General features: G+C 37.0%; 1 protein-coding gene across 5 annotated transcripts in view; it reads right to left on the reverse strand.

The window, feature by feature from the left end:
• Positions 1–25,770, reverse strand: part of RSRC1 (arginine and serine rich coiled-coil 1) — a 167,715-nt gene that overhangs the window by 58,086 nt on the left and 83,859 nt on the right. For all 5 annotated transcript variants that reach the window (XM_057421824.1, XM_057421820.1, XM_057421821.1 and 2 more), the window contains one exon: positions 17,764–17,815. In XM_057421824.1, coding sequence (XP_057277807.1) covers positions 17,764–17,815 — 52 coding nt within the window. The remainder of the gene's footprint in view (positions 1–17,763; positions 17,816–25,770) is intronic.

A 25,770-nucleotide genomic window follows, 5' to 3' on the forward strand; every position in this document is an offset into this window, starting at 1 on the left:
AAGGCAGCAGTTTCAGAGAAGTAGGCAACAGAAGAAGGAAGACACAGTCAGTAAATAATGATTCTGGTTAAATTTATATTTCATGGAAAATAATTTGACCATCACCCACAGGGAATAACTGAAGTTCTATAATATAGCCCAGGACTAACAATAAAATGTAGGATGACGACAGCACAACATGCTAATATGACAATTCGACTAGTAGAACTTGTTTACTGCAACTTCACTGAACTCACTGAACTAAAATTGCACATGCTTAGGTGAACTTCAGTTGGTTTTTCTGGGCTTTGTTTATTCTATTTTGCTTTGAGAAGGGAGGCAAATTATCTACACAGACCCATTTCTGAAGACAGATGTCTCATCCAAGTAAAATATGCTGGGGATCTTCTCTTTAGAAGCTCTACCACCCCTCACTTTTGCAAAAGCATCTGGGATGCAACATGTTCCCATGAAATTATGCCTGTTTTCTCCAGCTGTTAACCTATGAAAAAGAGATTACTGGGGACACATGCAAACCGTTATGGCTAAATTCCCTCAGATTTCTTCTCTGTGGAGGCTTAAGCCCAGAATTAAAAAGTCAAGCTGAACTTTCTGTAAGGTTTAATCAAACTGGGCAAGGCTGAACACAAAAGCTGCAGGAGGCGGGAACTGCTCTCAAACTCTTTCCAGCCTGCTCTTTGCCAAAGTGAAAGTCTTGAAATGCGAGACATAAACCATGTAAAGATAGGTGCACATCAAGACAAACCACTGGTCAAGTACAACATAAAACTGTTAGCATGGACACCAATTCCTGCTTTTTCTGCATACTCCAATTTTGTACCCATTTGTCCAGCTCAAATATTCACATGAGCAGTATCAAAGTTTTCTAAGTCTGCTCTTTCTCCTTGTCCCTCTCTTGCTCTGTTCCTTGCCTTTCCCTTTCTTCCTAATTTACTTTTCATCTTTCACTTAATTTACTTTTTAGCTGCTTTGCATTCTTTCGCTCTTCCACAACGTATGCCCTTTCCCCCCTTAGTTTTACCTACACTTCAGACAAGAAAAATCCAGAAACTTACTGCAAGTCAGGAATCTGCCGTCAGCCAAACTTAGAGCTGCAGATGGGGATATGAATATGAGTGAGAAGATCAGAAACTATTTCTAGGATGAAGCTCTGCTGTGCATTTCCAAAATGCAACTGCTTAAATTTCATGCTTTCATACTGACATACTAATTACTAGAAACACTGCTAAGAATACCATTCATTGCACTGCATTTGTACTAAGCTACTAGGCATAGGTTCAACTATTATCAGCTTTCAGTACAAGTTCTTTCTATTAAAAACCTCAATAACATAAGCAAATATAGACATCAATACCTTGCCCCTCAGCTTCAGTGTTGTATAAACACATAACAACATAACTGACACTATTTAATCTCCACTGATTACAGTTAACGACCTTCAGCCTGAACACAGCTCTATTCCCAGGCAGCTGTGCACTCAGGCACTCGGCTTGTGTAGGACTGGTTTTAACTACTTTTTCTTTCACAGTCTAAATGTGACTAACTCTCATTTCACAAAGAACTGAGAAATCCACGATGGAGCCTTCCCTTTATGTTTTCTTGCCTTGAGTTGACAGCAATGAAGCACGATTTTATCTTGCCCAAAGAAGATCACTATTGTAAAACCATTAACACTTTTCAGAGAAGATTCTATAAAGTTTTAGGATTAACAGCAAAAAATGCTCAAAACTAAGAAAATACTCTGATTAAATTGTTTCATTAGTATTTTAACAATATGAAGAGATATATAATGGCTTAAAAGAAGCCTGCCCAGAAATCTTAAATAATGAACTATGCTATATCCAGAGAGAAGAGCTATAGAAAGGGAATTAAAGAGAGGATCTGACATAGAAGCATAGAATTGGATTGCTCACATTAGTTGTGTTTTGAAATACCTCTTCTTTTTTTTTTTTTCTTGCTAGTGTAATCAATAGAAGTGATATGGCAGAGGATACAGATTTCCATTACTTGTGCCTTTTATTACAGACACTGTTTGCCCTTTCCCATGTATCACAGTGCAACTCTTTAATAAGGTGTGGCAACATGGCTGAAATAATGGTCTGGAAATTTAAGTCAGTATCAACCTTCCTTGCTTTTGCATATTGATTTGCATTTGGAGGAGTATTAATTGAAAGTCTAGTGTTCCATTTAAAAAAAGCCTAGAGAAATACATATATAGCTGCATGTATGTACATACATATGGTTTATATCTGCCAATACACTGTTCAAGTAAGTAATAAACATTGACCCCTTTCTTTACTATTTTATCATTTAACTGTTCTTAAAAAGCTTCCAGGCTGATGATGTAACTCGCAACTCTCTCCCTTTCACACGCTTTGGTTTAGGATCAAAAGGAGATTGCTGGTGCTTGTTCAGATCTCCCTACACAGCTAAACACCAAGCAAGGAATTAGGAGTTTTAAATGCTAAAGGCAAATATAGCTCTAGGCAGTCAGTGTAAGTCTATTCATCACATATTTGGGATATTTTTATTTTTTTTTTAAATAAAACTCTCTGGATGCACTCTTCAATTGTCATTATGCGAAGCTCTCAGGGTAGACCAGGAAAAGCTTCTAGCTATCCAGTACTTTTTCAAAGGGAAAATACTCATTTGTCTTTAGATAAAATTATTAATACATATGCCACTTGAAGTAGCTGAGAGACTAGAGCTATATTCAGTCTTTGAAACAATTCTTTTGAATGAGTTAACTAAGATACTGTTGGAGGGTAACAGTGGGTTTCATTGCCAGGATGGGTGACACCCTTCCACCGACAAAACACAGCAACCCCTCCCTGTTCTAAGCTTATTCTGGTTCTAACTCCTGTTATCACTTTTGTATGATTAAGCCTATTGCTACCTGATTTGGCATGTATGGAAGCAACTCCACTTATCTAGAGAAAGAGACATTATTTCTTCTGTGAAAAAAATCTTTATGCCTTTTTTTCTTTTCTGAAAAAAAACCCACACCTCTGACACATTTTTATGCCACACTTCTCACACATTTTTATATTCTTCTCCAAGTACATTTGCATACTTTTAAATTTAAAATTAAAAATATAAGTTCTGATATCTACAGGTAGCAGCATCCTATGAGTACAAGTAGCATTAGCTGTGAAGATCACGAAGTATGACTTCCACCCTCAGATGAAGCAATATAAAATGGTGGTCTAGAAACAACAAAGTGAAATATCAGATAAAGTCCCTGGTTGTACTGCAAACATCCAAATGATCCAGAAAAAGCACTGCCTTTTAAAACAGACATACAACATGTATGCCTTTTATGTTTCATATGAAAAAAGAAATTGCTTTGGTGAGAACAGAAAACAATTTTGTCTCAGAAGACTGCATTTTCATAACATCACTATTTGATACGAAGTTTCTGAAAATACTGAGAAAGCGTGGATTGCTTAAAATATCTGTTTCCAACAAATTAAGGGAATATCTGTTCTAACCTGTTGTACAGAGCACATACTTAATTTAAAAGATCAAATTAAAAAATAATCTTAGCTAGAACGAGGGGAAAAAAAAATCACAAAATAATAGTATTTATACCATTTTAAAAGATAAAGACGTCTTACTATTACAAAAGTTTAAAGTTTGCTTTTCAAAGGCATTTTTATAGACAGAAAATATTGTCATATAAAATCATTTCAAAATAACCAAAGTAATCAAACACTCCTCAGTACACTTCCAAAAATACAGATACTAAAATTTCCTAAAACAAACAAGTACAAAAATAAAAACAGGACTGCCTATTTTAATGGAAATTCTTACTGGTAGTCTCATAAGTATGAGAACTCCTCATAAGTCACACAAAAGTTCCTATTCAATGATAAGTGGTCACCCTTATAAAAAGCCTGACACAACTGTACCACTGGAAAAAAAGGCTTAGCAAAACATCCACTATTATATTCTAAGATTTATTAAGTCAACACCTCATAATCATCTCTAAATCTAATGGGACACAAACGCATTTCATCACAGATGAAAATCTTCAGCGACTGCTAAAATGAAAATCAAGAAATTATTACAATCTAGTAGTTTGGCTTGCAGCATGCATTAATCAGAAATCATAATAAATCCACATGCTTCTTCAGACAGCACATTAGTCAAACAGTTTTGTATGATAACGACATTGACTAATGGGCTCAGAGTTAGAGGGGTCAATCATAAACTCATCAAATGCTTCATTTAATTTCTTAATTTGGACAAACACAATTTGTTTATGGGAAAGATATCAGGTGTTCTTGAATGAATAATGGCTATGAAACCAAACTCCATTAATCAGCTCTTGATTACAAATGACTCAGAGATTGTTTGTTCTAATTTCATTTATTTGGGTCAACAAAGAGGACATGAGCAAACTAAACTACTTGGAGAAAATGGCACACTTAGTTCTCCGTATTTAATAAAGTTGTCATAAATATTCACTCAATAACTTTAAACCAAGAATTTTATTACCCACATTAACTATTATTACTATTATCCTTTGTTCAAGTGAAAAAATTAATATAGATGATTTACAAGAAGATCATGTAGGCACAACACAAGATCTTCAGATACTGGACAGCCATACTTCTAAATTCAGAACTTGTATTTCAGGTTGAATATGAAAAGCACAAAAATGGCAGCTTTTTATTTCCACTTGCTGTGAAATACGTCAAGAAAATGATGCAATTCAAAATCTTCAGCAAGCAGGAAAGGTGAGCTTAGCAAAACTGCAAGGGAACCAAGAGAAAATAAGGCCTGTGGATCTATGTATAACCAGATTCACAGATTCCTGCTGTATTTTCCAGGCTTGAAGATTTTTTTAATCCCAGACTGTCTTACTGCTCTCCATTAGCATTCCTGCACTTTGTGACTGTGCAGAAAAACAAAAGAAGTTTTTTAAAGTTAGCAAGAACTGGGGCTGTGTTCAGGAGGAGCTGGCCCCGACAGCATTAAGGACAACACGTTCAGTTTGAAATGCCCACTGCCTGATGACTTCAGCCACATATGCAGGGATGAGATCTCGCCTTGTTCCTTTTGCCAAACACTCCTTGGGCAAGCCAGCTTGCTGCTCCAGCTGCCTTGTGGTCCCAACCTGTCTCACAACTGAACCCCCAGTTCTCACCAGTCCCTGGACCCCTACAGCTGCACTTGTGCCCAAGTTCGAGAGGAGGATTTCCTCCAGTGACCAGTATGGTGAGACACAAACTCCAACAACTGAAAGACCATCTCTAAACTCCCCTCTGCCCCATGACAGAATGGGCTGCACTGTATAGCATCAGTACTAACTCCATCAATATCTGGCTCTTAAACATAGGGCATTTTGTTCAGTAGCAATCATATCAAATGAATGGTTTGGGTTGGAAAGGGCCTTAAAGCTCATGTAGTTCCTACCCCCCTGCCATGGGCAGGGACACCTTCCACTAGACCAGGTTGCTCAGAGCCCCATCCAGCCTGGCCTTGAAAGTACAGAAACTGAAATATTAATCTTTAATTAAAAGTCTGCCTTTTTTTCTGTGAGTATATACAATAATGATAGTTAATTCTGCATCAGCAGTTCAGCTATCTTTTCTTCACATTTAGCAATGTATATTCCTCAACAACCCTGAAGTTCTCTCCCAGTTAAAAAAATAACAGCAGATAAGGCACTAATGACTAATCACAATTTATAAACTAAGTCTGGAGCCAAGGACGAAATGAGGATGATATGGTCACACATGAGACTAAGTTCTGGCACACAGGCTTCATTCCTGTCAAGTCACAGGCTACTTGTGATTGTTGGTAAGGCATTGAAACTCCCTGAAACTTTTACTCTACCTCAAAAGGGCACTGAGATCTAAAATCCATAGATAAGGGCACTGAGATCTAAAATCCTTGATAGATAAGGAGTACTCATCTATTACATTAGAGGTGCCTTGGAAATGCCTACCACCTGGAGCGTGAGCAAGGCTCTGATAATTACCTCCACACTCACACTTGAAAACTTGATGAATACACCATCATGACAGTGAGACAGAGCAAAAAAAAATTTTTTTTCTTTTCCGCTTATTTCTCTCTTCAGCAAACTGAGTGAGGGATCCTGGCACACACTTCACATTTAACCATGTGATTTGTGCCCCTCAGCCAGAGTCAGTGCTGTTGCGCTGTCGTGGTTTAAACACAGCCAGACAGCTTGTTCACTCACTCCCAGTGAGTGGTGCCGGACTGGAAGCAGTCAAGGCCTGCATCCCCCCACTCCAGGGGCTCTCCCCTTCCCCGCTCCCAGAGGGATAGGGAGGAGAATCAAAAGAGTGCAACTCCCACGGGTTGAGACAAGAACAGTCCAGCAACCAATGTACAACACAAATCACCACCGCTACCACCAACGACAACAATGATAAGAGAAAATAACAAGGGAAGAGAATACAATACCACCCGCCAAGAAACGAGTCCAATGCAGAAGACTCCGTGTCCTTCCAGGTAACTCCCAGTTACTCCCCCGGGCATGACGTGCTGTGGTATGGAATACCTCTTTGGCTAGCTTGGGTCAAGTGTCCTGTCTCTGCTTCCTCCTGGCTTCCCATCCTCCCTGGCAGAGCATGAGCCTCACAAAGTCCTTGGTCAGGGTAAACATTACTTAGCAACAACTGAAAACATCGGTGTTATCAGCACTGTTCCCAGGCTGAAAGTCAAAACACAGCACTGCACCAGCTACCAAGAAGGAGAAAAACTGACTGCTACTGCTAAACTCAGGACATGCGCACATTGAACATTTTAAAGCCCTTTTCTGGGTATTCGTGCTATAAAATCCAGCTACACGTTCTCCAGTTTACCCTGTAGAAAATCTAAACTGAAGGATGGTAAATACCCAAAGATTTACAGGGTAGACTGTTATATCTTAGGGGTACACATTCTGGCTAATGCTTTACCGACCACAGACCAAAGCAGGCACCTATACTGCAAAGATGGCATGACAAATCAGGTAAAATATGAGAAATAAATACTTTGCTATCAATATTAAGACGTAACATTTCCCAAAAGGCATGCTTAAACAGAAACTATTCGCACAACCACATATGGTTTCTGCCGCCAAAACAGGTTATAATTAAATTATTGGGCAAAGTTGCTAAATACAGATTGATATAAAACTTAAGTTAACTGAAAAATTGTCTTTGACTTAAGATCAATAGCATGACTGAAAGATTCATCTGCACATAATTAGCACACATATTTGCATCAAAATCATGTATACCATATGCTACAATATTACTGAAAACCCCTTAGTTATAATGTAAGCCCGAGATACTTTTGTTTCTCAGTAGCACAAATAAGAAAAAGTATCAGATAAAAATCTAACAAAAAAAAAAATAGAAACTCTTAAAGATTTAGAATTATTTAGAAAGGCAATAAATGTTCTTGACTAGTAAAGTTACTGTAAAGTCTACTTATAGGCTCTATTTTATGTTATGACATCCCTACATTAGCAACTACTCATTGGCTTCTTAAACTAGAAAAATTAAACATTCTATAAAAATGGCTCAAAGCATTTTTTTAATCTTTTGCAAGAACCTAAAATAGGTCATGAAATGAGTGCCTTCTAGATACTGATACAATGGTATTCTAAATTTCAAACCTGAATTATTTTGCTTCAAACATATTTTATTTTCTACCCAAAATTGTTTAATTAAAATTCTGTATTTTATCAGCAATAATGAAAATGAGGTTAAATTAACTATTGAAGTAATTATTGACTGATCAAATGTTTAGTTTGCTCACCAATGACACAAAACAGGTGCATCTCAAAATCACACACTCTAAGGACAAGACCATTAATATGTTAAAATACTACTTACTTGGAGTAATGAATTTTTTATATAGTTGTTGCTTTGCATGAACAAAGTATTATTTTTGTAGTACTTTAATGAGATTAGGTAGCTTTGCTAGCAAATTAGGAACAAGTAAAGTTGAAGAAATGTATCCAATGTCCAGCGGTACAAGCACTTGTGCATGACTATGAAGCTCACTCTGTAGACTATCCAAGTCACGTCAAATTCTTTCTGCATCTTTCTATAATTCAGTCTTAAAATACCTGCAATTCTCATAAAACACACAATATAAAAATTATCTATCAAATTTATTACAGTATCCATTTTCTTTTTTGGGTTTTTGGAGTTTCTTTTTGTGGGGTTTGTTTTGTTTTTTTTTAATTTTGTTCTCATATTGCTCAGAGTTTCTTCAGAAGTGCTCTTTCTGCTGATGTCGTTAACTAAATTGGTTTTGGCACAAAAATCTGCTGAGTAGGAATCAGCAGTTGATCTAAAAACTAGGTTCACTAAATCTATAATTAGATGAGTTTCCTAAATTAGCTAATTTTCGAGAATAGGATAAAATCTTCCATCTTCAAATACGTACCTACGGCAGAAGGATATACTATGAAAACTTTTGAGAAATCACTCTAAGCTAAGGATGCGCATCTGTCACAGCAATACCGTCTGAACAGAACTGAGCAGATGAAAACAAAAATAATTAAGCATTTCACCAATCAAGAGTTACGAACTAATCTGTGGAGTATGGGGACAGGAATACAGATGGAAGAATACATTTTCAGATCCTTATGGAAAGGATGAGCTCAGACAGCCCTTAAGTCCAGCTATGGGAAGCTGCACCTTTTACTCCACAATTCAATAAAGACAGAGCATTCAGTACATCAGATGGCAGCAGAGAGAAACTGGACTGCATATCCTATTTGAACAATTTGTTAGCTATTTCACAAGCGTAATTCTAGTTTATTTACCTGTGAAATAATCGAGGCAGGGAACAATAATGAACTCTACAGATTGGTGCCAACTCATGATTCACTAAAGATCAAAATTCCCATCAGTTCTGTAGACACTGAAAGAACCACCACCCTTCCTCTTCTTAGTGCAAGACCTCTTCTATGAATTCTTCAGACAACAAACTGTCCTGGGTTCAGCAGTAGCAGTCATGTTTCTCCTCCTTGGTAGCTGGTGCAGTGCAGTGTTTTGACTTTCAGCTCGGGAACAGAGCTGACAGAGATGTTTTGGTTTGGCCAAGGACTTTGTGAGCCTCATGCTCTGCCAGGGAGGAGGGGAAGCTGGGAGGAAGCAGAGACAGGACACCTGACCCAAACTGACCAAAGAGGTATTCCATACCACAGCACGTCATGCCCAGGATGTAACTGGGAGTTAGCCGGAAGGGCTGGGAGACTGCAGGGTTGGAGGAGGTATCGGTCGGAGCTTGGTCGGGCTTGGGGGGCGAGTTATCGGTCAGTGGGTGGTGAGGTGTTGTATTCTCTTCCCTTGTTATTTCCTTTATCATTATTATCACTGGTGGTAGCAGTAGTGATTTGTGTTATACCTTAGTTACTAAACTGTTCTTATCTCAACCCGTGGGAGTTGCATTCTTTTGATTCTCCTCTCCGTCCCTCCGAGAGCAGGGGGAGGGCAAGAAAGGGGGGGAAGTGAGAGAACGAATTACCTGACTGGGTTTAAACCACAACACAAACATTTTGTTAAGAAATAACAATAAAGCTTACTTATCAAAACAGAGACTGGGTCATTCCTCAAATTTTGCAAACTGTATTCTTTCATTAGTCTATATATCATGCAAATCATATTCCTGAAAATTAAATCTTCTATTCATGTCTAGACTCCTGGAATATAAGGAAAAAATCAAGGACATTTTTTCTGCTCAAGAACACCTGTATATGTTCTGATCTTGCTAGCACGACGCTTAAAAAACCTAGGATGAAGATGGGTAAAAAAGTCTGTGAATGGGGAAATCAAGTATGTAAAAATACTAACATGCACACAAAATTCTTGGGAAAAGATGCAGAATATTTGGATTCATTTTAGTGGATGAAAGCATAGTTTTATTTATAGCGATCCTGTAGGAGTAAAAGAATAAGATACTCAGAAGACTTTTGGATTGTCTTAAGCACCTGATGTTCTCTCTTCAAAATCTGTGTGCAACAGAAATCAAGGTGGTTCTCCGCCTGTGAGAAGTTGGATTTAAGCTGATGTTAAAAATTTCAAAACAATAATTTGTGAATATAAAAACAAGATCGTAACAGGTTTTTTTTGTTGAACAATGTCCAAAGGAATTCCATGGCATCAGCAATTTTAGGAACTCCAGGGAAAAAAAATATAAATATCATCACTGTAGATCAAGTTGTTGAAAACACATATTCACTGTGGAAGAATAAAAGTTCTTCTTTAAGTTTCTGCTTGATCTTCTGGCAGAAGAGTAGTTCTGAAGGCCTTCAGTTTCACTTTGGGGTTAATGGAGCGACAGACAGGCAGCAAAACAATTAATGAAATCCACAGATGAAGTTTCTTATGTTTAACTCCAAGAATGAACCAAAAGAAGTGAGGAGACTATTCAGACCTCCTACCAGAGCCTCTAATAGTTGCCTCTACGTGTTTGGAAACACAGACAAAATAGGACATTAAGCTGATGGACTTAATTCAGATTTGGCACACTGGGTAGTTAAAAAAACTTAACATAGCATGTTCAGTCTATCAGAGTAGTAGAGAGAAAACATGGCCCAGATCAGATACAGATGGATAAAAGTAATACTCCGTTGTTACTCAGTCATTCAAGAGCAGCCATAAAAGTAGCAGTCCAAGAAACCTGATCATTATCTCTTTGCATCCTAATTGGTATGCATGAAAAGATCACCGTGTATGTTTTCACGTCAATTAGAAAGACTACAGATGGGAGGAATCCATCTCCTTCCATTTGTGCTTTGCAATCACAAATGCAAGGCACTACTGTTTCATGCATTTATTTCCTATATTAACAAACAACAAAATACCTCTCTGTTTAGTACATTTAACCAAACTGCTGGTCACTACTGCCAACCCAAACCTTCGTCTGCGCCAAACAGCACACCTGTGCCTGTGGCTGCCCATCCCAGTCAATCCTCAATACTGTCTAACATGTGCAAATGTGCAAATAAAGAGATAGCTACCTCAGTATTTGAAGAAAACTACTATTGAGGGGGTACTGCAATAGCTATGCCTCGTGTATGTTTTCAGAACAAGTGTTTTATCTTTCCTCCACGCACCTTCTTCCTTTCCCTCTGAAGTTCTCAGTATCATTTTCTTTTTCTACATCGCTTGCTCACATGAGGAACAGAGGCAAAACAGCAATACCAACTGCTCCTGACCAAGCCTCAGCTATAAAGCCAAGCAATAACACAGAGCAAGTACTGAAAAAAAAAAAAAAAGGCATTAAGGAAGGAAAAAAAAAAAAAGCCTATTTCCATTTCTTGGGGGTACAGCAGTTACTGCTTGTACTTGAAGCCACAGCAGCAACAGATTGACAGTTTCTCCTCAGATTTATTTCTGAAAACATGAACAAATTTCTAGCCTCCCCAGGACAACCTTGCAGAATGAGCTTCATGAATTCTAGCGTAAAACCTTTTCTTTTCATCTACTTCTTCTAGATTTTGTTTATAATGTCTTAACTCCCCTGTGCTCACATACCCATACCCACAAAACACCTTGAAAAACCTTTTTAGTGCCTACATCCATGTTTGTCATAAAGAGAAAAGGTAATTCAATAAGACATCTTTGCTCACATAATTGAGTTTTTGTATATAAATGGAAATAAAATTATCCAAAGTATCAATACACTACTCAAAACAACTGTTTGAAATTGATAGAAATAAAATTTTGCATTAAACTGAGCATACCCACATAGCAACTATTAATTTCTTTTTCAATATTCAGTAACTTTTAAGATTGTTGTAAGTTTAAATTCTTAGAATTTCTGGGGAAAGCATTATTTTAGAAGCTATTTTTAAATTTCCATGAATCAGGTAAAATATTTAATGTATTATTTCATGCTTTATGCATATATTCCAATACATTATCATTCTTCTAAAGCTGTTTCCATAATTAGAAATTCAAACTAAGTTTTTCAGTGGAAAGAACACAAATAGCAAAATCAAAAGAAAAATAATCGAACTAAGAAATCCATAAACATTTTATAAATTTCGCATTTAAAAATGAGCACAAATAAAAGGAAATTTTTCATACTTGTTGCCATCTGCCCGCCTTACTACTTTGCATAGTTAGAAAATAAGAAAAATAGAGGCCATCCTATTTAACTAAACAGTTTTTATTAAAGTAAAAGAAAAGCAAGAATCCATAAAGTAGCAAGTGATCCTATTAGTTCCACCAGACTAAAATCATACAGTCTACGTATGTGGTCCTTTCAGCCACATCTGTTATGAGCCATTTTGATACCAGAAAGTAGAGAATATTTGACTACTTATCAGGCACCAAGTGCAAATTAGGATTTTCTCCCCAATAACATGTATTATAATACACTTCAATTTTTACAACAGCTAAGGCCAAAGTACTTTTCATCTTCAATAATTTTCTCTTTAAGGAATATGTAAAATATAATAAGGTAGAAAATTAAAGGGAGCAATATGACAGCATAATTCAAATATAATGAGTTAAATATCCAATATCCAGAATAGCTGCCAAACAGATCTGATAAATGTGAAATGATTACAATTTGTATTCATCAATTTTTACCGCATATTGCTAACGTCATGTTAGTGTCTCAGTTCTGAAGTTTTCTTTAAATAAACTCTGTCAAGAATTCTTTGCACAAAACCACTCTACTCTTGAATGCTCTTTCAGTGATAGATTGAAATGCAGATTCCAAAAATAGATCAGTCACTTATTTCAACTCTAGACCTTTGAAAATCCAGATCAATTGCTTTTTGTCATCATCTTTATATGGAGAGTAAGAAATATCTGCTTATCACCATAGAAAAACCTTCAGGCTCCTTTAGTACAGGCAGCAATATTGATAATTTGAAACATCCACATGCTATTTCTCATATCACTGTATTCACATTTTTTGAATCTTTATCCATATTATAATTCTTACGCGAAAACATGGGTGCCATACAACAATTCACAGCTCAAATTAACCAGCTTTAAAGTTTTGACATTTTTGGTTAAGTTTACAGGTTTTAGCAAGGCAGGATTTGAAGCAGGGCAAACTTTTTCCTTAAAATAAGCAATATGAGCAAGCAAATGTTTAGCACAAAACCCCAGCTCAAATCTTCTGCGCTTCTCTGTCTCTCGGTAATGAAGTCTGGGAAAGAAATCACAGACACCCAAGTGGTTTGGCAACTGTAAGTGACAGAAGCTCAGCTAAATCCTCTGTTTACACTGGGGATTAGCCGGGTAGATTGTGCGCTGCAAACTGAGCTATCGATGGTCAAGGGAACCTGCTCCCTGTCAGCCCGTGGGGCAGCAGCACAAAGACTGGTCCTGGTAGGAAGTGACCCATGAACGTATCCCTACGAAGGATTTATACAAAGCCAGTCTGCCTCATAGAAACTCCATATGACCATTAACCGGCCTGCAAGGCCTGCCAGGAGGCCTAATTACAGGTCTACAGAGCCCAATAACAAAAGCTGAAGAGCTTTAGCCTAGGGATGATCTGCTTTATACTGACTTGAGAGAGTCCATATAGAGTGACAAAAAGAAAGAGGTTTAGCTTTAAAATTCTCCCAAGAGACAAAGCATTGTAGCTAAGTCTGGAAGGCCCACATGCAACATACTTCAGATAGGCTTAAACATACCACCCTCTCAAAATTAACATTCAACTATTGCCTGCTTAACATCTGCTCAAACATGGCAAGTTGCTGTGATAATAAAAAGGCTTTCTGATACTTCAATATTATGAAATGTAAGTAAGTAAAGTTGTGCAAACATAAATTTATAGCCAAGACCAACAATTTCTACTGAACGAATGACAATTTTTATAAATCAAAACTTATAAATTAAGGCAGAGTGCTTTGGTATCTGCAAGTATTGTACTGCTTAATGAGAACAAAGATTTTAACATTACACCAAAAAAAAAAAAATAAATTAAGAAAGTGCATAGCAAAGTCAGCATGAATGATAAATGAAGGACTTGGAGACACAACTTGTTGACAGCACTGTATTACCTGAGCATAAAAGTGACCATCTTCTCCATCCTCCCCTCCATATAGGGGTGAATATTTCATATTTTACCAGCTCTCCCAGAAGACAACAGAAGCCACAATTCCCATTACCAAAACACACCAGGAACAAAATTCCAATTAAAAAGAGTATGGTTTACTCTTTGCTATATTTTGTCTTTCAGAGAGATCAGTTATGTCCTAATTTAACCTTTAAGATTCTAAAAGCAGACTTCTACAAGATACTAATTATCTTTTAATTCCTGCTGAAGCTGATCAGTTGGCCACTGGACCTACCTTCCCTAAAATCAAGCATCTCTGGTAATGAAGAAAGCAGTGAAGAGCAAAGGGAACACTGTAATGTATAATTAACTTTTTTAAAACTATGGCCATTGTACTAGGACAGGACTTGAAAAGGCTAACACACTGAAAGCACTTTCAAACCTATATTCTGTAAATTGATAACATTATTAGTGTATTTCAATACACCACTTTCTCTCGCTTATAAAGCCACAGGGATAAAGCCACAATTTCCATGTCAATAGGTTGATGTGGGAAAAAAAAAAAAAAATATACACACAAACATCTTTAGATTAAATGTTAGGAAAAATTTCTTTACTGAAAGGGCTGTCAAGCATTGGAACTGGCTGCCCAGGGAAGTGCTGGAGTCATCACCGCTGGAGGTGTTTTAAATAACTGTAGATATGGCACTTGGGGCCATGATTTAGTGATGGACTTGGCAGTACCAGGACCTGGTAATCTTAAGTGTCTTTTCCAACCTAAGTGATTCTATGATCTTCAGACTGAGAAGACAGCTAACACGTAAATAGTTCACTGAAACAGTAGAAGAAGAATATTGCAAAACAAGGACTATCTAAACCTTTTTTGTACCTAAATACTTTTGGAAATCAGACTCCTTATAAAGTGCCTCTTGTAACTCATCCCATTGCCTGTGGTACTTGGCATGAAAGCCAGGTTAAGTGTTTTACTAGCTAAACCACATGAACAGAGTGCAACCAGCTTTTGGACTGACATTTCCTATGCTTGAAGAAACGTTGGGAACTCCTACTTCTAAATCTTGACAAAATATCCTCAGACATTCCACTCTCTGATAAAGCAACAGCCCAAATGCCTTCTCTTAAAAAATACGTATACTGCATACAAATACGTATTTGTTACTGTGCTCAATTTGAAGAAAACACCTGAACTTAAGCCCACACATCAAATTCTATGTAAGTATCAGGTACTCAGAGAAGTTGCAAATTAAACAAGTACAAATACTAACAACTTGCTCCTGAACAATTTTGAGCCATTGTAGAAGGTAAGATTGTTTTGTTTGGCCAAACCATAGAGGAGTGCAGAGATATTAACAACCATTAAAATGCAGACGGTGTATTTTGAATAAAGTACAACTTTTTTCCCCACTTGGGAATTGCTCCAATCCCACAGTAATGTCAGATATGCTATAAATTAATTCACAAGTTTGGGATGAATCCTGTATCAGCACTGCATAGGCAAAAAGCTTTGTTCATTATTACTAAAGATTTAAATTTACATTATAATCTATTAAATCCTACAACATCATGCTACAACAGCAGCAACATAATTGACATAAACCTGTTGATCATGAACTCCTTGAAAAGCTGCTCAGTCACGGTCTAAGGGAGTTTTTTTGTTTTTTTTTCTTAAAGATGAAAAAGTACTGATTTTGCAATGAGTAAACACACAAAAATATATTGAAACAACATTATTAACATTTACAACACTCCTTTCACATCAATTTAATAAAAATTCAATTTAATTGATGAATATAGGATGGGTCAAGAAGGAGGGGGAATGATCTCAAATGCCTGAGATTACCAAGATTTATATAAAGCCAGGAAATAACTTCTTTCTGCATTTTTGGATGGTAAGAGAAACAAAGAGATTAACTCTCTTGAGTTATTTATAAACAGCTTCCAGCTTCAATCTAAGTTTCAGACTTCAATTGTGAATATTTCAAATTAACAATGTCATAGACCTTTTATATGTTTTCAGAAATTGTGGGGACCCAGGTCATGATGATATACAACCCACAGATACCTTTTATACATTTCTCAGGTGTTAAATTAAAAAATAAGGTGTGATAGATGTGAGTAGTATATAAGAATTGTGCTTTTTTGGTCAGTACTGTCACATCTGTTTTATAATTATATGCTTCAAAGATTTATTAAAAGTTATGGAGAAGAACAAATGCATCTGAAGCTACACAATACAAAAGGCTAGATGCATTAAGAAAAAACAAAACCAAACCCAAAGCAAAACAAACAACAACAAAATGTGAGAAGATCAGTATTCTTTAAAACAGAAGGTTTCCATAAGAGAAAGAAATTAAAAAAAGGTACTTATTGGAAGTTGCTGTTTCTAAGTTAAAAGTGTATATATATGAGAGAGATGAAAGCTGAACTAAAGACAAAAACGTTTTTATAACAATGCATATGAAATACTGAAAGCTTTCCTTTTTTGCATGACAAACTGACAAAGTTCTAATGGAAGAAGAAAGAAAGAAAAAAAAGAAAAAAGATATAGAAATTAATTAGGATCACAAAGCTCACCACAGACTACCACTTCAGAGCTAAATCATTATTTTAACATTTTGAAGACAAATGCAAGTATCTAAAGAACTTCCAGCAATGTTATATAAAAGGATCATTATGAATTTTTTTTTTTTTTTTTATAGTTACCACAGCCCTACTACAGTGTAAGATTCTTGAGTAAAGTTTTCACAGCCACACTGTAAGTGCATCAATCCACATGCAGCTCATGTAAATAACCATTTGGAGACTGGGTGAAGAGAGGACAAAAGCCTCTGCATCAAAGCCAGTGAAGAGCAGGCATCCTGATACAGCATACCGCCACAAAGGCACGCAACCTAAGGTGGCAAAGAGCAAAATGGACCTTGGCCTAAGTTACACCATAGCTCAAATCCACAGCAATTTCCACAGGGGAAAAATGAAGCAGTGCATGTCAAAGCTGCACACTGAACACTATTATATTAGTAAAAATAAACCAAACAAGCGGAACGTCTCTCCATTTGGGAGCAACCATGTCTCTGATCAGTAACATGGACTTCAACACAACATTTGCAAAAAAGGCAGAATTAAAGGAATGATCTTCTCATCTTTGGTACAATAGGACAGTTATTTTAAAGTTTTAGATCTTCCATCGAACTACAGGATTTCTCCAATTTTTCTTTAAATTAGTTAAATTAATGCAAAATTCAAAATAGTTACCAAGATATGCATCTTGCCTTCCTTCTTACTAGTCCTGGACAACATAAGAATGCTCTCCACGGAGAATTAATATGTAGACTAGCCTCTTAGTCTCAGCCTTTTGGAAAACTTACTACATGTTTCAGCTACTTCAAATAAATAAATACAAATATACACATGTAATAATTCAGTTCAGTGCTAAAAAATAAAACAAATTTTTCAGAGCACAGAATAAGTCTCAGTAGCAGCAGCAGCAAGAGGAGAAACACATGAAATCTGAGTGCTGGTTCTGAACAGCGAACAAAAAATACTTATTTTTATCTCCTTAAAAGGATTTACTAAATGCCAATGGTGATGCACACCAGTTTCCTCTTAACTAGAAATTGAAGTGAGCTATGGAGAAAGGGACTTGGCATTTGCCAAACAGAAAAGGACAAAATTACTATCTGGTATTACAAAAGTTAAACACATTTTGAATATAATTTTACTTATAATAGCCACACTTACCAGCTGCCTCAAGAACCAGCTGTAATCTAGCTTTGGCCTGTTCAGCAGGAGTCTGAAAAGAGAGGATTTATAAAATCTTCATAACTGTTTGTACGTTCAACATGCAAGACCACACACTACCGACTACAGTCCTGCCATTGGCAATAGGAAGTTCTCACCACTGCAAGTGACACTGTGCTTACACGCCATCCAAAGCAACTTCCAGACTGAAATGAGTACTCGTATATTTAAGTTAGAAACTCTCAGGTAAATTTTTGGAATTGACAAGAAAGACCATCCCCATGAGGCAGCTCTGTAGCAGCCTGACCAACCTGAGCACCTGCAACTGTGGCCAGGCTGAAGCCCACCTCTGGCTCCTTTCCCAGTCCTCCAACAGCAAATCTTCCCCAGCACCTTGGTGACCCCGTTACACAAAAACACATAAGCATTCTCAGAACCAACTTTTAATATGATTACTATGGTAAGTTTTTCACACTTCTGTTATCTGTTTTGACTTTTTCCTCTCCTTAAGGTATTTCTTCACATCTGTTGGGTTGAGGAACATATTGTTGGCTGTGTACCCACTATGCTAATTATTCCAAGTGATGTTTTACTGTGTCCAATGTGCTTGCCACCCCTCTAATTTTGAAGCCACTCAAACGTTTTCACAGTTAAATTTATACACAAACAACATTTGTCACGGAGTTCAGAAGTTGATTATTTCTGTAAGCATCTGAAAAGTTTGGGAGGTTTCTGCTCTGCATTAAAAACAAAACCTGATGGAAATGTCTGGTGTCATTGCTCAGCTTTGAGAACTCTTCTAGGCAGGTACCGCTACTAGAACTTTTTTGGTTTTTTGTAACCAATCTAAGTTTGCACCTGTCCTGGGTTCAGCAGTAGCAGTCATGTTTTTTTTTTCCTTTGTGTTAGCTGGTGCAGTGCTGTGTTTTGACTTCCAGCCCGAGAACAGTGCTGGTGAAGTCGATGTTTTCAGTTGTTGTTAAGTGATGTTTACCCTGACCAAGGACTTTGTGAGGCTCATGCTCTGCCAGGGAGGAGGGGAAGCCGGGAGGAAGCAGAGACCGGGGGCACCTGACCCGGGCTAGCCAGGGAGGTATTCCATACCACAGCACGTCATTCCCGGGGTGGGGGGTGACTGGGAGTTACCCGGAAGGACAGGGGCTTCCGGGTGGAACTCGCTTTCTTAGCCGGTGGTATCGTATTCTCTTCCCTTGTTATTTTCCCTTATCATTGTTGTAGTTGATAGTTGCGGCGGTGATTTGTGTACATTGGTTGCTGGACTGTTCTTGTCTCAACCCGTGGGAGTTGCACTTTTTTCGATCCTCCTCCCCATTCCTCCGGGAGTGGGGAAGGGGAGAACCCCAGTGGCGGGGGGGGGGGACACGGACCTCGATTGTTGTCAGCTCGGCACCACTCACTGGGAGTGAGTGAACAAGTTACCTGACTGGGTTTAAACCACGACAGCACCCTTCCAGGTTCACCACATTAGTCATAGAAATACTAATCAAGGTAATTAGGCAAAGCTCTTCATTAAGAATGTCCCACCTCATAATGCTCTGTAGGGTAAGAGAGTGAGCTTGTCTCAAAATCTCTTTCAACCAAAGATATATCAGATTGCATTGTGCTCAAACAGATTTTTACAGTAGGATTGATGTCATATTACTACAAATTACAAGCTCTAAAAAACAGCCACCTTCTACTGATTCATAAACCCCCCACAATCTGCTTTTAGGAGCTTAGGGTTTTTTATTTACTAATAATTTGTTTTACATTATATCTATACCTATTAAAATTGGCTAACAAAATTGTTCTGGTGACACAGAACAATTCTATTTCTACCACAAGAATTTACAGACTGTTCCTTTCATTTGCATGCCATCTGAAAGATTTTACATTATCTGCAGATTGAGAAAGGAAGATCCACATTTTAGTTGTAGAGGTCTAATATTTTTAGTTTTGAATTCTGCTAGCTGTTTGCACAAACCCCAAATTGTTGGGAAAAATTTATTATTATAACTACTATACCAATGCTACCATTAGAGTTGACCACTAATCTTGGTGGCAGCAAGAAAAGTTTTGACATTTATTGTAAAAGTATCTTCACATTTCTTCCTTCCGCAGTGAATGAATTACTACAACATGTTTTGGCATATTAAATATGTCACTAGAGGAGAGAAAGAAGAGGAAGAAAAAGGTCTGCTTTCCATCCAGATAAAACCTGCCCAACTTACTAAGTTACAGAAAAGTCGTACTTGGGTTTGTGGGTTTTCCATTCCCACTTTAGATTTAAAAAAAAAAAACCAAACAAAAAAAAACAAACAAAAAAAACCAAACAAAACAAACAAACAAAAAAAAACAGAACAAAACACCAGGGTTACTTCAGCATGGCAAGATACTGCAGTAGAACTTAGAGAAGGAAAAGTGTTTTATGTAAAATACGATGGGCACTTAGGTCTTCATCTGAACAGTCCAAGTCTTTGAACAACCCCATCCATCAGGAGGGTTCTGGAATCCAGTAGTGCCTACAATACATTAAATCCATCTCCTACATTCATTTTGCCCATTTTTTAATGAAGTATTTGATTAACTTAACTGATCCACCACCCCACCAGGAAAAGTATGGCCTTGTTTGAGCTACAGTGCATCCCCACAGCCTGAGCAGTTTGCATAAACATCCTCCCAGGCTGCAACTCTCCTACGGGCTGCCCAATAGAGGCAGCACCATGAGCTGATGCACTTCTAATGCAGTTTTTTTCTGTTAAGACTCAAGTGTGTCTCAAATGCTAAGGGACTGGTTGAGAGATACAATATTCTATTCTTATAACATTTATCTAGTTAGACAAGTAACACAAATCTCTCAAAGAAAAGGATCTCTCTTCTTTTTGGCCATGGAACAGTCTGTTTAGCACTAAATACTAGAGAAAGAGATGCTTCACTTACAGTTATCATCATATTCAAAGCCCACAGTGGCAACATCCAGGATCACCACACCAACAATAATTCCCTGAAAGAGCAAGTATTAAACTAGGCTCCAGATGGAGGAGAAGAGAATACAGTGAGCAGCAGGACAAGTGATGCCACTCAGCACTAAGCATGAAACTCCACCAGTACCAACATAATTGAGCCCCCTACTCTGAAATGCTCCAAACAGCTCAAAATGTCTTTTCCCACTCCTCTCATGTAGGTATGAATATGTCTTGTTGGTGTAAAGTAGGCTAGAATAAAATTCTTCTTTTACTTAGCAATATCCCACTGGAAATTGCACACGCAGTTGCTTTGCAGGCATCTTCCCCTTTGCCCTGACTGCAGCCCTAGCACTAACTGATAATTGCTTCATGGACATTCGTATACCCACAGGAGAACTCAGTGCAGATGCCTTTCTGCTATCAATCAATATGCCCTAAACAATGAATGGACTAAGGGTTCTTTAATAAAAGTGACTAGCTTGGCTCCAGAAAGCATTTGTCCGACTGGTGGAGGAGGCCAATGCTCTGAGAAAATACACGAAGATGAATTTGCCTGAAAAATCACAATTAGACCCTCAAACAAGCTGTTAGCGATGTGTGAGAAAGACCAGCTGCTGAAGGTTAGGATTGATTTAGAAGACCATTATGTGACAAAATTCAGAAAGACCATTGGGAAACTTAAATACAATAAAATGATTGGTCATGTTGAGCACAGGTTGCAAAATAAACTCTCAGACTTTCCTTATGGTTTTAAGTATAAGACAGAAGCAAGAGAATTCAAAACAGTGTAAAAAAAAAAAAAAAACAGTACCAAGTACTTATAGTACCAGTTGATGAAGCTGACCACAAACTGTAAAAGCAAGAAAGGAATTTTCCACATAGCAAAATAACACAAGGCATGTCAAGCACCCCTAACAACGACTGTAACATCCCATTAGCAAAAAGTGTTTAGTAACACACTGGAATTATGCTTTAGAAAACTATGGTATTTTATAGGATACCATAAAATAGAAATATCCATGTGATTAATAATTGTTATTAATATCTCTAGCAAAAAATTTGCTATATGTATTCACCTTTTAAAGCAAGCTTTTTTAGGAATATGTGGCACATCCTTTTTAACTCCTATTTCTTTGCAATATATCAGTGCATTACATCGCTACTGCTTTCATAAATACTATACTTTTTAATAAAACTGCACTAAAAAGTGTCTCATAACTTTAAATTTGATGATTATTGTGTAAAAAAAACAACAACAAAACAAACACACACAAGTTGCTTGCCACTAGTAGCTCCAGGGTGCAAGTGATGTGCTTGGTGGGCAGCTTCAGACATGTTAATGACACTGAGTTTAACTGAATTTCAGGACTTCTCTCTCTCATAACATCTCTATCAAAGCCTAACAAACCTTAGCGCGATGGCAACCTTTCTTTTTTTTGGGGGGGGGGAATGTTGTTTGTTTTTTTTTTTTTACACAAATATTTTACCTTTGCATTTGAGAAAGACAAAAATAGCAGTCCTTAAGCTCTCTACATCTCTACCAACAGAGATAAGCAACAATCCCTAAGTGCCACGCTTCCAGCGGCAAACACGATCAACATTCCTTAACTGTCTTAGATACACATGCTGCTTGAAATTATAATTCAACGTTCTACTTGCAGAAAGGTCGCAGGATATCAAATTTGTTTAACACAAATAGCGAAGTTGGCAATTTAAAAGGATTTTCCACTTACTGATAATACAATGTCAGAAATTTTGGTTTTAACATTTAAAAATCCCATGAAAGTATAGATCTCTTAACTTTGCAAGCCAGTATGTTTACACCAGTTGAAATGTTTTAATGTTACTTCTCCCCCTGCCTCTGAAGGAAAGGTTTGTGTTCAGGTTTCTTCCTGAAGACTACTCAGACTTTCATGGCCAAAAGCCACTATAACAGTGGCAACACAGTAGGCTCCTGCTCACATTCTGGGGATGATATTAGCACATCCCCATATCGCAACTGAAAATAGAACGTGAATTGTAGCTGTGTCAAATATCGATCTCCTCAGGACAATGTCATTTCCCCAGGTTCAAATTTCTCTTGATGCATATGTACTCAGGAAAATTCCAGTTTAAAAACACAAAATCAAAACAATACCCAAAGGACTCTGAAAATAAACACTAATAAAGTAACCCTATTGAACACAAATCCATCCTCCCATTTTAACTCCAGCCTATTGCCCCCATAATTTATCTAACCTTTCCCAAGCTGATGAGCTCAAAAAAAGGTTAAGAAAAAGCATAATAAGAAAAAGAAATAACAAAATGTAAGTTTCCTATTTGTCTGAAGAGACAGCTACCCAGAACTATCTGGGAATACTTCCAAAGTGGCTCAGAAACCTAAAGCAAATGTTTGCAATGAATTCCAGAAAAAGAAAATTTGGCAAGGCTGAGACTATATGAGAAATTCCCCTGTGTTACTGTGACCACAAATCATCTAGAGGCTTTATCAAATGATTTTGTTTGCACAACCTTGTCAGGACTGCTTCTCATTCAAAACCAGAAGAATTGTATAGAGAAAAAAAATTAAAACAATACTGAAGCTACTCAACTCTTCCTGCAATTCACGAAATGCCTGGAAATGCATCCTGTTTCAGACTTTAGATTGCAGGTGGTAGACAGCAGCCACGTGAGGCTGACAGGGCAATGGGGAACTGCCAGAGGGAGCGCTTTGGGTGGAACTTCTGGGACTTGGTGGCCTGAAGTGGTAAAAGTAGACTGGAGCTCAGAGAAACTAAGCATAAGATGAAGTTGCAGTTAGCTAGGATGAAGACAACAGCTCTGCTGTTAAACCAATGGCGTTCACATGGATTACGGAGGAGCTCTATTCAAAGCAAAAAGAAAAGCGATCACATTAATATACTGTCTAAATAGTGTCTTCACTAAAAGTACAACCACATCTCATGAGTCTGTTCAACCTCCTCACACAGTAGCTTGGAAAGACAGGCTGGTGTTGTCCTTGAAGGGCCAAAAGCTTGTAATTGAAAAGTCCTGCATAAGAAAAGAAGTAATAAAAGCACAAAATAAGAAAAAAAAAACTACAACCAGACAAAACAATAACCAAATAAATTCTATCCCAACTGAAAACAGGACACAACTTCTCACAGGTATTAGTAACTGCTACCTGTTCCGTATTAAAATGGAGACTGGTTTTACAGTTGCAGCAGGGATCTGGAAAAGAGACTTGAGTGATGGAATTCCATAGAATTTACAGGTAAATACAGTATTTAGGGGTATGGGAGACTGGAAGACAGACAGGCTTAACCAGATCAAGTGATAATAGCAGTACAGAATGGGATAAAACATAATGCTGATAAATACAGACAAATGCACGCAGAGAGCAACTTCTCATATACCCTCCTGCATTTTCAAAGAACAGTATCAATTCAGGAAAAAAAGTTTCACATCATTGTGGACAGCTAAAAAGAGACCTCAATGTATATCAGTAATGAGAAAAGACAAGACAGAAATGACAAAAATTAAACAAAGGGGATAGATATGTAATTTCATTTTAATATATTCTGTAAGTTGGTGGCCTGCCTTCACTTTACATCCCAATTCTAGCAAATCTATCTCAACAGGAAAAGAGCAAAAAAAAAACCTGAACCCTGCTACCTTTTAAATGGAGTTTGGTCAAATTATGGAAAAGATTATGTGACATGTTTGCATAGCATAGGTATTGCTGGATTTCTTTTCAGCCATTTATTCCTCATTAGACAATAAAAAAAAATAATAAAATCACCAAACTAAAATCAGAAAATAAAGAATTTACTTGTATTAGAGAACACCTCAAAGGAGCATACAATATAAAAATACAAAATAAAAATAAAGGAGATTAAGAACTTCTATTAATAGTCTTTTTCTTACAAGAGTCAGAGCAAACAAAGAATTTGAGTGGCAAATTTAAAACTGACATAGGAAATTTTTTTTCCACATTAAACACACACACAAAAAAATCTTAGAGAAGAATTAATAATATGAATAGCATAGAAACATAGTAAGCATATCTGGCACTATTTGAATTAAACCTCTATATTTTCAGACGTAAATCAGCTTATATGATTAGATGTTAAAATGATATTTATGAGTCCATGTTTCTTCTTTGATAGAATCAATCAGTAATACACTCAGATACAGGCCATGGTAGGGCCAGTGTCCTGACTGAATACAGATCTACCTGTTCCAAGAAACGTAAATGTTTGAGAAAATGTGGAAATGTATAAATTGGGAAAATGAACCCAGTAAGAGATGGTATATGGTAGTGACTCTGTTAACTTTAAAAACAAGTGAGGTTTTTCCCAGTTTGCTCCCTGCCCAGAATTACCTATTATATACCTTAGAGAAATGAGAATTGCTTTTTTTTACTGCTACCCAGCTGGTACACTTGTTGTATGAAAGTGGTCAGCAGCTAAAAAATGCAGCACACAAAAAATTAAATTATATTGATATAGCAGTTTTACATTATTACTCCTATGGAGTATGAAATTGGGGGAAAAAGAAGAAAAAAATATCTGAGGAATTGTCAGGCTGTTTACAGTCTATGAACCCAGTAGCAATCACAGATACTAATAAGCAGATTTTTTTTTTAATTGCAAAATCACAGGTATTTTCTTCCATTAGATAAATAGCCTGAACAGGAACAGAAAATAATTCAAGCTCAACAAACAGTCCATGCTCCGTTTCCTACGAATTCTATACTTTTTATAGACCTCCCATCAACACATACTAGTTACAGTTTAATGCAAATTACTACACTGTCCCATTACAGCACTGAAATCAAATGATGCAACTCAAAAGTTTGATCTTAAATGTCATTATCAAAGCACGATAGCTATGAATTATGAGTGGAAAAAAATCATGTAAAGAATGGAATAATAGCGATATCTGTCTATCAAACACACAGATGCTTTTGACACACACACAAAGAAACTGGCATCAGCAACACACTAACTAGGAAAGGGCAATTACTATAAAAATAAAAAATAAAAAATTGAAGAGGAGC

The sequence above is a fragment of the Pezoporus wallicus genome, unplaced genomic scaffold (genome assembly GCF_028554395.1).
Source record: "Pezoporus wallicus isolate ANWC-B61680 ecotype Strahan unplaced genomic scaffold, APGP_CSIRO_Pwel_v1 scaffold_7402, whole genome shotgun sequence".
NCBI lineage: Eukaryota > Metazoa > Chordata > Aves > Psittaciformes > Psittacidae > Pezoporus > Pezoporus wallicus.